At 40.2% G+C, this 13,799-nt stretch overlaps 1 protein-coding gene across 2 annotated transcripts in view; it reads right to left on the minus strand.

Moving 5' to 3' along the window:
* The window catches only part of LOC116330238 (zinc transporter ZIP11), a 173,279-nt gene that overhangs the window by 155,636 nt on the left and 3,844 nt on the right, over positions 1 to 13,799 (minus strand). For both annotated transcript variants that reach the window (XM_031752491.2, XM_039616740.1), the window contains exon 3: positions 12,311 to 12,349. In XM_031752491.2, the coding sequence (XP_031608351.1) occupies positions 12,311 to 12,349 (39 nt within the window). The remainder of the gene's footprint in view (positions 1 to 12,310; positions 12,350 to 13,799) is intronic.

Here is a 13,799-nt window from a genome sequence, read left to right on the forward strand (position 1 = left end):
GCTGTGTCCCCCACATGGCTCGTGGCAAACTGCAAACGGGACTTCTTGTGGTTTTCTGTTAACAATGGCTTTCTTCTTGCCACTCTTCCATAAAGGCCAACTTTGTGCAGTGCACGACTAATAGTTGTCCTATGGACAGATTCCCCCACCTGAGCTTGTATTATGAGTATGAGTCTGTGGTCTGGGAGAGTCCTGTAACTCTCTGTCTGCAAAATACAGCATATAATGACCAATGTTGGGCAATTAATTATATAGTTACTACTTCAAAAAAGTAACTCAGTTTGGCAAACAAAGTTTTTTGCAGCTATTTATTTTTTTTAATGCAGCCAAGGCGATTTTTTAAATAAACATTTCAAACTATTTACAGAACAATCAGCTGTTCTGCATCAAATCTGATGCCACACAAATTATTTGTGCCACTCCAAAAAATAATTTCTGTCCACTATGAGATAAAGGAGAACAACAGCCTGATACCTGCAGGCCTGACAACAGGAGATGTATCACTGCTGTAACACCTGTAACATTCAGCAGCCGCCTCATTATTCTGACCATTGACTGTAGAAAACACAACAAAACTATTGACTACACAACACTCTAACTACACAAGATTTGCACTAAACGTCTCAAATCTCTCACATCTCAGAACACCGCCGTCACTCCTAAAACTTCCCCCCGTTTCTTAACAACTAGATGCCACGTTGCCATATCATTTTTTGATTGGTCGACACGGTACTTTTTTCGACCAATAGGAAAGGGTGGGGTTTTTGGTTTTGTTTTTGCTCACAGGCGGAGAGTGCTTTCGAGCGTTTTCCTTATAAAACGCAGTTTTTACCGTGTCTTCCCGCAGTAAATATAAACAACGACAGTATTCAGGAAGAAAACCAAACATTGCATATTTTTATCATAACTCTGATTTTACGTGGCCTATCAACACAATTTAAAAACTGGTATAAAGTCCACACTTTTTCCGTTAATTCTTCCGTCTGTCCTGCTCACATCTCCAATGGTTGTACACGTTGTCATTAATGTGGCTTCACTGCACATCAGCCACGCCGTTTTGCTAGCTAAAACACCGGTGTCGGCACATAAGGACGCTGTCATAGCCTGTCAACGACGTTGATTGGCTGCGTATATACGAATGTGAATCGCATTATTGGCTGGACTATAGGATAAGGTGGCATCGTTCTAATCCCATACGGGAGCAGCCAGTCACTTACTGACTAACACTGCAAAACAGAATTGTTAACGTTTTAATTTTAATTTCAATTCAGGTCAGATTTTTTTTTTGTGCGCAACGCAGATTTTCTGTGCGCAGAGACCGTGCCAGCAGTGCGCAATTGCGCACGTGCGCAGCTTAGAGGGAACATTGGTTTCCACACCACTGAAGTCGTTTTACCTCTCTTTTCAACCAATAGCATTCTTTCTTCAGCAGCCATTATCCTCTCCTCTCCAAATACAGTGGCTTGCAAAAGTATTCGGCCCCCTTGAACTTTCCCACATTTTGTCACATTACAGCCACAAACATGAATCAATTTTATTGGAATTCCAGGTGAAAGACCAATACAAAGTGGTGTACACATGAGAAGTGGAACGAAAATCATACATGATTCCAAACATTTTTACAAATAAATAACTGCAAAGTGGGGTGTGCGTAATTATTCAGCCCCTGAGTCAATACTTTGTAGAACCACCTTTTGCTGCAATTACAGCTGCCAGTCTTTTAGGGTATGTCTCTACCAGCTTTGCACATCTACAGACTGAAATCTTTGCCCATTCTTCTTTGCAAAACAGCTCCAGCTCAGTCAGATTAGATGGACAGCGTTTGTCAACAGCAGTTTTCAGATCTTGCCACAGATTCTCGATTGGATTTAGATCTGGACTTTGACTGGGCCATTCTAACACATGGATATGTTTTGTTTTAAACCATTCCATTGTTGCCCTGGCTTTATGTTTAGGGTCGTTGTCCTGCTGGAAGGTGAACCTCCGCCCCAGTCTCAAGTCTTTTGCAGACTCCAAGAGGTTTTCTTCCAAGATTCCCTGTATTTGGCTCCATCCATCTTCCCATCAACTCTGACCAGCTTCCCTGTCCCTGCTGAAGAGAAGCACCCCCAGAGCATGATGCTGCCACCACCATATTTGACAGTGGGGATGGTGTGTTCAGAGTGATGTGCAGTGTTAGTTTTCCGCCACACAGAGCGTTTTGCATTTTGTCCAAAAAGTTCCATTTTGGTCTCATCTGACCAGAGCACCTTCTTCCACATGTTTGCTGTGTCCCCCACATGGCTCGTGGCAAACTGCAAACGGGACTTCTTATGGTTTTCTGTTAACAATGGCTTTCTTCTTGCCACTCTTCTATAAAGGCCAACTTTGTGCAGTGCACGACTAATAGTTGTCCTATGGACAGATTCCCCCACCTGAGCTGTAGATCTCTGCAGCTCGTCCAGAGTCACCATGGGCCTCTTGGCTGCATTTCTGATCAGCGCTCTCCTTGTTCAGCCTGTGAGTTTAGGTGGACGGCCTTGTCTTGGTAGGTTTACAGTTGTGCCATACTCCTTCCATTTCTGAATGATTGCTTGAACAGTGCTCCGTGGGATGTTCAAGGCTTGGGAAATCTTTTTGTAGCCTAAGCCTGCTTTAAATTTCTCATTAACTTTATCCCTGACCTATCTGGTGTGTTCTTTGGACTTCATGGTGTTGTTGCTCCCAATATTCTCTTAGACAACATCTGAGGCCATCACAGAGCAGCTGTATTTGTACTGACATTAGATTACACACAGGTGCACTCTATTTAGTCATTAGCACTCATCAGGCAATGTCTATGGGCAACTGACTGCACTCAGACCAAAGGGGGCTGAATAATTACGCACACCCCACTTTGCAGTTATTTATTTGTAAAAAATGTTTGGAATCATGTATGATTTTCGTTCCACTTCTCAAGTGTACACCACTTTGTATTGGTCTTTCACGTGGAATTCCAATAGAATTGATTCATTTTTGTGGCTGTAATGTGACAAAATGTGGAAAAGTTCAAGGGGGCCGAATACTTTTGCAAGCCACTGTAACTTCTGCTTAGCTTTCCGAGCTTCCCTCGGGTCCTCTTAATTGTTGTGACGCGTGTTCGAAACGCAGAGAGGTGCGCTCGATTTGCCACACGGAGCAGCGCGAGAGTAAAGCGCGAGGGAGGTGCTAATAATCGGCTCAGTCATTTTTAATGATCGTTGAAAACCCAGATCGTAATCTAGATTAAAATTCGATTAATTGAGCAGCCCTACATATGGTCATAATCTTTTTTTCTCCAGTGTGATCATGTACATGTACATGTCCCATGGACCTCACCTAATATAATATATCAATTAAGTGCGAGTCCCACTGGCGCACCTCACTTTCCACATAGAGAAAGTACTGACATAACTGTCTGTTTTACACTGGATACATTCATTTTATGCTGATGTACATTTGTTTGCATCACATACGACTCTTTGAAACTGCTGTTGATATGCTCTAATAATCTGGGAAAATCTGTGCCTCATGTGCAAACAGGCCTTACAGCAACAACATGAAAAATAATGCTTACACTACTGTTTGGTATTGGCAAATATCAAATACCATACTCATCTGACAAGCTATATGACACTGCTGTTTTGGCTGTTTTAATTGCTGTATACTCGGTGTCAATTACAAATTCTCATTTTCAGGGCTTTTGTGAAGAAGAGTAATGCTGGGCTAAATTCAAGGGGAAACAGCTTGACAATCTTCAAAGGCATTTGAGACCTGTTCAAACCCATTTTACTCTCTGAAACACTTAATAAATAGGAACCACGAGTAATGGAACTCATTTCTCTTGTTTTTCCTAAAAATGGAGATTACTTTTCCAGGGGTATGTTTCTGGGCTGTTTCATTCTGTAGCTCTATAAAAGGCAGTGCACTGCTTTTATCTTCCAATCACTGAGACATTAAACACCTAAAGAATCCTGTCTTATACAATTGTTGTTTATCCAGTGTACGATGACTTGACACTAGCTTTTACTTTTTGAAGGAAACGTAATACTACTCAGATTTTGTTCACTGGCAGCAATTTGTTCCACTGGAATAGTTGCTGTGACCTTTTTACACAGCAGTGAAAATGTACCATCCAATGAATATTAATAATATATGAACAAACTATGAAAGTTGGCCACTAATTAGACTGGCCTACTGTTCTGTTATATCAGCGAGGCATTGAATAGGAAAATGATTATTTAAATTGTTCCGGTTATTAACTTAGAGAAAATGATGACTCAGTGTAAATGCAGGCCATTAATGTAATATATCTGCATTTTCTAACATTTTGAATATGCCATAACCAAAATAAGAGGGACTTGTTAAAAGAAAAAGTAAGTTTGTACCACCCAGCCTCCCAAAAAGTCAGAAAGTTGTGTTAAACACTCATAAAATGTGATGCAATGATTTGCAACAACCATTTAAAGTCTATTTTTAATTGAAAATAATACAAAGACAACATGTCAAATAACTACTGTGCCGTTCAGCCATCACCCATTGTGAACACTTTTCAGAGAGGTCAGGACAAGGTATCGGTTTACTGTGTTGCATCATCTCTTCTTTTACCAACACTGTGTGAGCATTTGGGAATAGCAAAGACCAGTTAACATCGAATTGGGTACTCAGTTCAAATTCTTGCTTCAGCTGTTCAACAAGGAACTATATATTTTGTTCATTTTTTTCTGGTATGTCTTAACAAACCAGTCAGTTTCAACTTAAACAATTTACCATGTTACAGTTGTTTCAGAATTAGGTTTGATAGTGTCTCACTGAAATAAGCAAGGTTTTCCCTCAAAGAGAGTTCATCTGGAGGGCAGTATGTGCTACTCACAGACAGCAGACAGCAATTTAATTCAATGTTATTTATATAGCAATAAATCACAACAGCAGTCGCAGTTTATATTGGTATAGGTAAAGATCCTACAATAATAAAGAGAAAACCCCCAACCCCAACATGAGTAAGCAATTGGTGACAGTGGGAAGGAAAAACTCTGAAAGGGAAACTGGTTGGGGGATGAGGGAAGGGAAACAGGACAAAAGATACAGTGTTGCAAAGAGCCAAAGATTAATAATAACTAATGATTAAAGGTACAATCAGGTGCAACTAAGATGTTCCATAGCTTGACTCCTAAACATCTTGCCTTTTCAATACACTGTAGTCACAAAGACAAAGTTCAGGTCTTTTCCTTGGTCCTATTTTTTAAAAACAAGATACTGGCAATATCCCATCCCAATCCAGGAGATTGCAGGAATCCAAAGGTGAGAGGCAGATGCCTAAACAAACTGGTGCTGTGTCAGTAGTGATCTAGATGGTCTGAGGAGCTTGGAAAGAAAAGCGTCTGGACAAAGGACCCCCTGATGATCCTCTACTTAATCATCAGGGGGTTCTTTGTCCCTCTTTGGGGGGAAACTCCCACTGGGTTTAAATCTGGGACTCTCCACCATTGACCCTTAGAACTGAAGAAGCTTCTCGGATGAGAGGTGAAACGTCTTCAAGCAACTCAAAGAAGTCCAGACGCTTTTCTTTCCAAGCTCCTTAGACTACGATGACCTGGATGACTGAGAACCTTCACAGACACTGATCTAGATGCTGTACCAGTCTGTCCCAGTAAAGAGAGTGCTGAGCCTTAAAGTGAAGCTGTCGATTTACAGATCAATCTATGCTCCCGGCCAGAAGCTGTGTGTAGTGACCAAATAAATGACTGTGGATACAAGCGACAGAAATAACATTCCTCCATAAGGTGTCTGGCCTGCAACTTAGAGCGAGGGTGACAAGCTCAGCTCAGCAGGGGCACTACTGCCCCACATTGAAAAGCCAGTTCAAATGGTTTGGGCATCTGATCGGGATGCCTCCAGGGCATCCGCTCAGTAAGTTGGTTCAGACATGTCCTACAAACAGGAGGGTCCAGGGCAGACCCATGACACGCTGGAGAGATTATGCCTCTCAGCTGGCTTGGGAATGCCTCAGTGCCGCCCTGGAAGAGCTTGAGGAAGTGGCTCGGGAAAGGGAGGCCTGGGAGTATCTGCATGAGGCTGCTGCCCCCACGACCCAGACCTTGATAAGTGGCAGAAAATGGAGAGATAAATGGGTTGCTGGCTTTAACATCAAAAAAAGATTCCCTCCCCCCCACATTATAGTTTATATGTTTCAAACAAATATAGGGTTTTAGCGATGTACATATAAACAAAAGCAAAATGCTTTTAGTTGCATTTTGCACAGTACTCGATTTGGGTTTGTGCACGTATGTGTTTGTATGTGCTGTGGGGTGGATGTTGGGGGAAAAGGGTTGCATGATTTTACACCAACAATGAGAGCTGAAAGATGCTGTTTTGAGACAGCATGACGTGATAGTCTACTGTCACAAAGTGTGTGTGCGCGCATGTTAGGACAGCAGATGTTAGGCATGGAAACAGGGTGCCATCTGAATCATGAGACACAAAAAGCATGACACATGCTCTTCAAACACCCACTGAGCCTCACACACAGACAGACGCACACAACTGAACATGGCTTTCCTCCAGGGTAACGTATTTTCTATTTAAAAATGAGCACACAATGTGTTTTTGTTTTGTGATATTGGAAGAAAAAATATCACAGAGATTATGTGTTATTAGAGAGTGTAGTAACTGCAGTGGTGATGACTAGCTGTTTTCATCTCATCAGTTCTTAACCATGTCATTCAGCATCAGGATTAGCAATTTACAATTAATTATACACATTCCACTCTCTGAGCTTATAGAGGGTTCATGAGTCACCTCAAGATGTGTAACTGCCATAGCATTTGTTTTATTAGGGCCTCTTTATCAAAGGACAGAAAGAACTGAGTTTTTGGGTATAAAACTTTCACTGCAAATTAAAATGTTCTGAGCTTAACGTCAGCACATTCATCTGGATGTCAAACTGTTTTAGTAATTTATTACAAAAGTGGGATTTTAACATCTGACAGCAGTAACAGAATTATATTTTTCCTGCGTGCTTTTTGAAAGATGACAAGAAAAATGTGCTTAGCTTTTAAATAGATTTTTTTTTTTGTAAAGACATGCAAAGCTTTTAGAATCACGAGGCTCAAATCAGAATCAATTTTCAGTTCCAGGCCAATATTCATTTCAGTTAATAGGAAACGGGGTTACATTTTACAAAAACGTGAAGTGCTACACTGCACTGTTAATAATGTTTGTGTCTTCAGCAGTGGGGAAAAAAAGGCTCTGCAAAAGCACTTCTTCTAGTTAGATGCATTGTTTTTCCAGAACCCAGTACAACAGCAGCTAATGTGAAATGAAAGGATGAGTTTAGTTTTTCCCACATTGGCCAGTATTTTCAATATAGTCACACTGCAGTATAGAGATAACTCAACTGCAGATCAGAATAATAAAATTGGAGCATTTATGGGTGTAAAAAAAATACTAAATCTAACGGGGCACAAGTGCATCCCAGCAAATATGGCTGAAACTCCACCATCATCTCCCCAACAGATGTCAAGAAAATACAACAGTGTTCAGCATCGAAATGTTTGCTGGGATAAACACTGGATCATTGGAGCACAAAATGGGAGCATAACAACGAATGTCTCGAGGTTTGATGGATGAACATAATCAAGGAAAGTAAAACTAACACAAAAAAGAAATGTACATTTCAAATTAAAACAGGAAGTAACCAAAAGACAAATGCTAAACACCCAGACAAGAAAAGAAAATACTACAGAGAAAAGAAAACACAGGAGGTCAAAGGAACTGACATTGACACAAGACAGAGAGGGAAACCGTCAGGGTGCTAAAGACACAACATGAACTCAAGAAGACTCTAGCATCTAGCATCTAACAAGAGTCAGCCTTACTAGCATCCACGGTAGCATGTTTAATACCAAAGTAGAAGCTTGCACAAGCCATTTAAAGAGATAAAAGGTCAGTGAAGATAGATAACATTTCATTTCCAGTGAACTGCCATCACTTAATGCTGTGTAACATTCCCTCCCACTGTATCTGCTTCCCTACTTTAAAATGGCTTGACCTTACTTCACTCTCTGCACAGCTAAAAAGCAATCCAAGCCTTGTCTTCTTTGAAAATAACAAAAGAGAAGGGAGAGAAAAGAAGAGAAGAGTCCCATCCTACCGTCCATCTCCACTCAATTTGCTTTTCTAAATGGCTGAAGAGTTTAATTTGTTCTGATAAAAGCCAAATGCAGCTCTAAACCTCACACTTGGCAAAATCCAAACATTTGGGAAAAAAATACTTTCTTGCTCCATCTGTTCATCTTATAATACAAACAGCTATAAAAACTTTTTTATTTCTTGTCTAAGTTGTTGACTGCAAAGTCTAACGTATTCATTTGAACCAAACAGATAGCTACAGTGCCTCAAATCTAAGCTAAGTGTGGCAAATTCAGTATAAAATTGCGTTTCTTATCAAAACTATATTATTAAAAAATGTGAATTATGCAAAGAAAAATAAGAGGACTGGATAGATTGTAACACTATCTCACCAATAAGCCAAAAGTTACACTGTGAAAAACATATTTTAAAAAGATTGCAGCTCCCATAATTGCAAAGAAGTTAAGCAAATGTTTGAAGCAGCCCTCGGCTCTTTTCTCCTTATGAGCCATTTCATTAGAATGTATAAGAGCAACAGCTAAGCCTGCGAAGTAATTGAAAAGCCGTTAAGACCAAAATGAAGATAAGGGAGGTGGGGGCCGAGAATGAATCTATCTTTCTCAAAGAAGCGTGGACAATCTCTCATCATTTGGCATTCATCTTATCAGCTCACTTATCTGAGCTCGTAATTAACAACAAGCTCTGAACCAGTTGGAGGGATTGCAATTAAGGTCCCAGTCTTATTCAAAAAAAGAAAGAAACAGAGATTCCACAAGTATGGGTCGGCAATTTGTAATGCTTGACTCAGATTTATCATTTCACCTTGTTTGGGGTGAAATAGTATCAGACCACACTGATGACAGATGAGTTGTTGTTCGTTACGTAACCGCAGTGGCTAGTTTGCATGCATTAGTCAACTATTACTGCGCACAAGATCAAATGTTAGAATGACTTTATGAATAGATCATAAAGTCATCTGTCTCCCAGCCTCACATCCATCTGTCTCATGCCTGTTTGTCCACTACATATTCCTCACATCTCACTGCTCTCCCTGAAAATTAACGCTTCCCTTTTTTCCACTCTTTACATGTAGGATGGCTACTCTCTCTCTCTATGGTGAGAAAATAAAGGACATCAAATAGTAACCAGTTGTCATGGCAGATGTCCAGCTATGAATCTGAATCTTATATACGTTTTTTTTTTTCTTCAAAGTCAAAGTTTGTGTTTTCCATGACGTCTTCCTGCGTGTTTCACAATAAAAGCCTTGGTAAAAAAAAAAGAAAAAAGAAGAAGGGTTCCTGTCTACTGAAATGGTATATGGGCTTTTAATTTTTAATGTGGAGTAATGACGTAACTTTTGCAGAGGAGGAGCAGCCGGATTACAATTCAAACAAAGACATTTAAAAGAAAAGAAGAGACCAAACACTATGAGATGAAACGCAGCAATCAAAGAAAAATAGAAACATTGTTACTAGTTTTGGTTAACTTTGGTTTTGTTAGATTTTAAACAAGAATAAAAGATCTTTTGCTGCCAGTACTACAGCTCTTTTGGCTTACACCCATCTGATCCTGCACTTTACCTCACACTTTCAAGCTGGAGCACTTAATTAAAAAGTTCATTGGTGCATAGCGTTAAAAAGAACAAGCCAGAGCTGCAGTGATTTTCAAAGCATCGGTGGTGTGTTTACACAGATACCATTAGTAACAGCGTATAATCATTACTTTTTGTGCAAGAAGGAATTTGTGGAAACAAGCAGTGAAGTTCTAATTTATTTAAAATTCCACTCATCAATATATAACAACTGTGTAATATTACTAGGTGCGCGTAATAGAGCCATTTAATTAAATTGCAAAATAAATGTATAAAATTATTCACTGTAGTCAGTTACTAATCAAAACGTAAGTGATTAGACAGAAGTTACAGCTGAACAATACTGTTACTAAATAAAGCATACTAATATGAAATTACATGACTGACTGAAAATCTCTGGTCTAAAAATAACAGTTTATGGCATAAACAATACCATAAATCCAATAAACTAGTCTCCACAGTTCCCAGACATTTAGGGAGTGTAGTTAAAAGAAGTGGGGAAGCTACACATTAGCAAAAATGGGACTATCCAGTTTTTTTGATATGTGGTGATGGCATCAAATTCAAAAGGAGCTAATATTTTTGTTTAAAAAGAACATTGTGGCGATGCAGAGGGGAGTAGGTTCAGCCGGATGGCTCCCCTGGCTCAGTCGGGCGATGGGGGTTTGTGGCAGGGCGTGGTCTGTGGTGTGGCTGCCAGGGAGGTGGACGCACCTGGCTGACATGAGCTATCACGCCTCACCCGCTTAAGTAGACTGAACTATGTCCTGATGTTGTTGTTAGTGTGTGTTACTGCGAGCTGAAAAGCTGCAGCCGATTGTAAAAATGCAACCGTGATCATAAAGATGCTGAAAAGCATTAAACCGTGGACGGGTCTGCCATGGAGTTATTACACATCTTTAGATTAAATATTTTATGTGTTTTTATGATCTATTGTGAATAAAACATGTTTTATAAGATGTTTAAATCATTGCATTCTTTTATATATATATATTTCACACAGCATCACAACTTTTTGGAATTGGGGTCGTTTGGATATAGGTTGTCTGTAGGTTATAGCTCTCAATAATAATATGAAAATGAACATTAACTAATGGTGAAAAGTTACTGAAACATTACTTTCTCACTATATGAGGATATTCTTTGCTTCTCTGAAAGGACTCTACCTGTCCCCTCTGTGCCGGGGTCTGGATGTGTCTGAGGGATTTTTCTTTTACTTTGTTTGTCATTTGCTGATTGGAGTAGTCTTTTTTCACAGTTTTTCATGTGTTTGTGTAAACTGGTGTGTTGCCACAGTAGCAAATAGCCTTTCTCCACACATCACTGTTTGCAGTGTTTTCATTTAGAGCTGTAAAATATCTCCACATGACGTTCCTCTTTCTCTCTGCCATCGCTCTCTCTCACTGCAGCCTACATGTGTCTGCTCAGTGCGGCTGCTTCACGTGAAACACGGGAGGAGGAGGAGCAAAGTATGCCAACATGTGACCACCAGCCATGTGACATCAACTTCTCAACCATTTTCAGATGTATAACAATCATGGTGACAATATAAGACCAAGTGAATAAGGGCCAAGCCACACAGGCCTAGAGGCCAATCTATGACCACCTGGCGACCAGCAGTCGTCAGGGAAAAATGTGTTTTCCCCAACACATTGAGGCAGGCGCTGAGAAAATGATTTCTAAGGCTCCAGTAACACAGGCCTACAGACTGGTCAGTGACACCCCCCGCCCACCCCCGGCAACCATTTGTCACGGGAAAATGCGTATTTCCAAACGAGTTGGCAAAAATTGTCTTGTGACTGCTTTAGGTGGTGGAATTTAGCTGTAGCTTGAATAGAAGTAACAAATGCATCTACAAACGCTGGCCAGCTGCTCTCTGAGCTATAATGAAACTGTCAGCCCCCAAGTAGACACACCTCTGGTATCAACATCCTACATCACCTTGCTCTAAAGCTATCGCAAGATTTTCAGAAAACCTGACTTTTGACCTTGAGGTTGAGGTCACCAGGATTCAAATTTCATGCGATGAGTGAGAGCTGAGTGCAAACTCCAGGAACCACTGCCAACCAGTCATTAACCTATCAACCACTGGTTAGATGACGTCCAATGTGGCAGACAGCTTTAGACAAAGTGTGCATGACATCACGTGAGAAACCTCAATACAAGGAGCAACGTCTATTTTCTCAGTACTAAATGTAGAGGGGAGAAACTGAAACTAAAGTATCAATCACATCACGCTATTATCAATCTGATACCAACACCAACGCTGCTAATGATAGTATCGATCCGCTCATCCCTACAAGGCCAGCTGATATATGTGATCTATATCTATAAACTGCTCGTACTGCAGGGATTTAAACATCGTAATTGGATGAGTGACACAGTGCTGTTAAGGGGATGTATTTTCAGTTGCAGGGTGATACCTGCAGGGGAACACTTCCTCTCAGATTTTTAATGAAACAACATGGCAGCTGGACGTGTCAGAGTTTCTCTCTATGAGGAGAAAACTTGCCTTGCTGCAGTAGAACGTTTAAAAGCCAATCACCTCATAGCAATGTATGTGTGGTTCAGTTCAAATGAAGCCTTACTCACCCCAGCTGCAAAGCCTAAACTTCCATCCAAGATGCGCTTCTGAAAAGGGCAGACAAGAAGAGAGATTGTGAGTGATGCAGGGAAATCAATATCGTAGTAACCCTGACAGTGGAAGAGCCAGCAGTTCAGTGCATTCCTCACCATCGACTTAACTCGGCAAAATGGGCATGTGTTACAGGAGTCAGAAATGGTAAAAGTACATCAAACAGTGTGCTGGTTTTGCACAGTGTTTTCATGCTTTCTGATTCATTTCTCTGTGATTTAGCTGAATAAATTTACGGTTTATCATATCACTTAAAGGTTGCAGAAGCAAATATTGACATCACTAGCTGCTAAAGTGTTCTGGATTTTCTCACTGTGTCTCCACATAGACTTAAATTCTATATGTGGTGAGCTGTCGGGTGATGGTGAACACACCAACACATAAATAAATTATTCAACTGTGTGTATCCATTCCACACCTACAAAAAATTTTGTGACAAAAAGTCCAGCTGTGCTGTATTTGAACGCAGCTGATATCCAAGCAGAACACACATGGCTGAAGCGGCCATGTATGAGACTGTGTGTTAGAAAAGACTGTAGCCACAGTGGCACCATCCATTGTAACGTCTAACTGATATCGGGTTTTTAAGACCGATACACATGCAGATATTTGGTGATTTAAAAATGTGATCTTGGAATATATCCACCAACATTTTTTTTCTTTTTAGACATACAAAACATAAACAGATTCTCCTAAAATTTGTTGCCTGTGGTTATTTATTTACTCACTTGTGCTCTGCCTGACTTTACTTAGATCAGCTGGTTTTTGTAATTGTGTGATTCCAAATATGTGTGCTGGCAACAGGGAAGTAGCAGAGTGGCTTTTCCTCTCTCTGATGGACAAACTACTCAATATCGATACTCATTTAATGGGTTAAGGCTGCTTCCTCCATCTAGTCTTCATTTTCTTAAATTTCATTTGACGACCACTATAAACGCTGACATCGATTGCTCAGCAAACAGCGAATATCTGCCGCTAATAAATTGAAAATTGACATAGCTGTAATGCATTAGTTTTAAAATCTTAACATTATTGAATTTTGCACCATAAGTTACTACACTTGGATGGGAGAGTGGCGTGCTGAGTTAACATCTAGCATGGACGCCAACCACAGACACACATATCTGCTGATTAGCGCTAATCAACACTGAATAAGATAATTTAGTGAAAATGTTATAAAAGACACCAACAGCACAAGCATAGATGAGACAGCAGTGACTCATATTTAGCTGAGGTGATACCTTGCTGCCTATCAGAAACACTGCAAACTTTAAGCCTGACTAGTAGCAAAACTTCACATGTCCATAACTTAAGAACTACAGAAGTATAGAAACTTTTGTTATAGTAAAAGTTGAAGTGCAGGCTTTGAAATGTACTCAAAGTATAAAAATAAAAAGTCACTTTTAAGGTTATTTCTACCAATCAGTTTTTCCCAGCTAACTAAAC

Source organism: Oreochromis aureus, linkage group 8 (assembly GCF_013358895.1).
Source record: "Oreochromis aureus strain Israel breed Guangdong linkage group 8, ZZ_aureus, whole genome shotgun sequence".
Classification (NCBI taxonomy): Eukaryota; Metazoa; Chordata; class Actinopteri; order Cichliformes; family Cichlidae; genus Oreochromis; species Oreochromis aureus.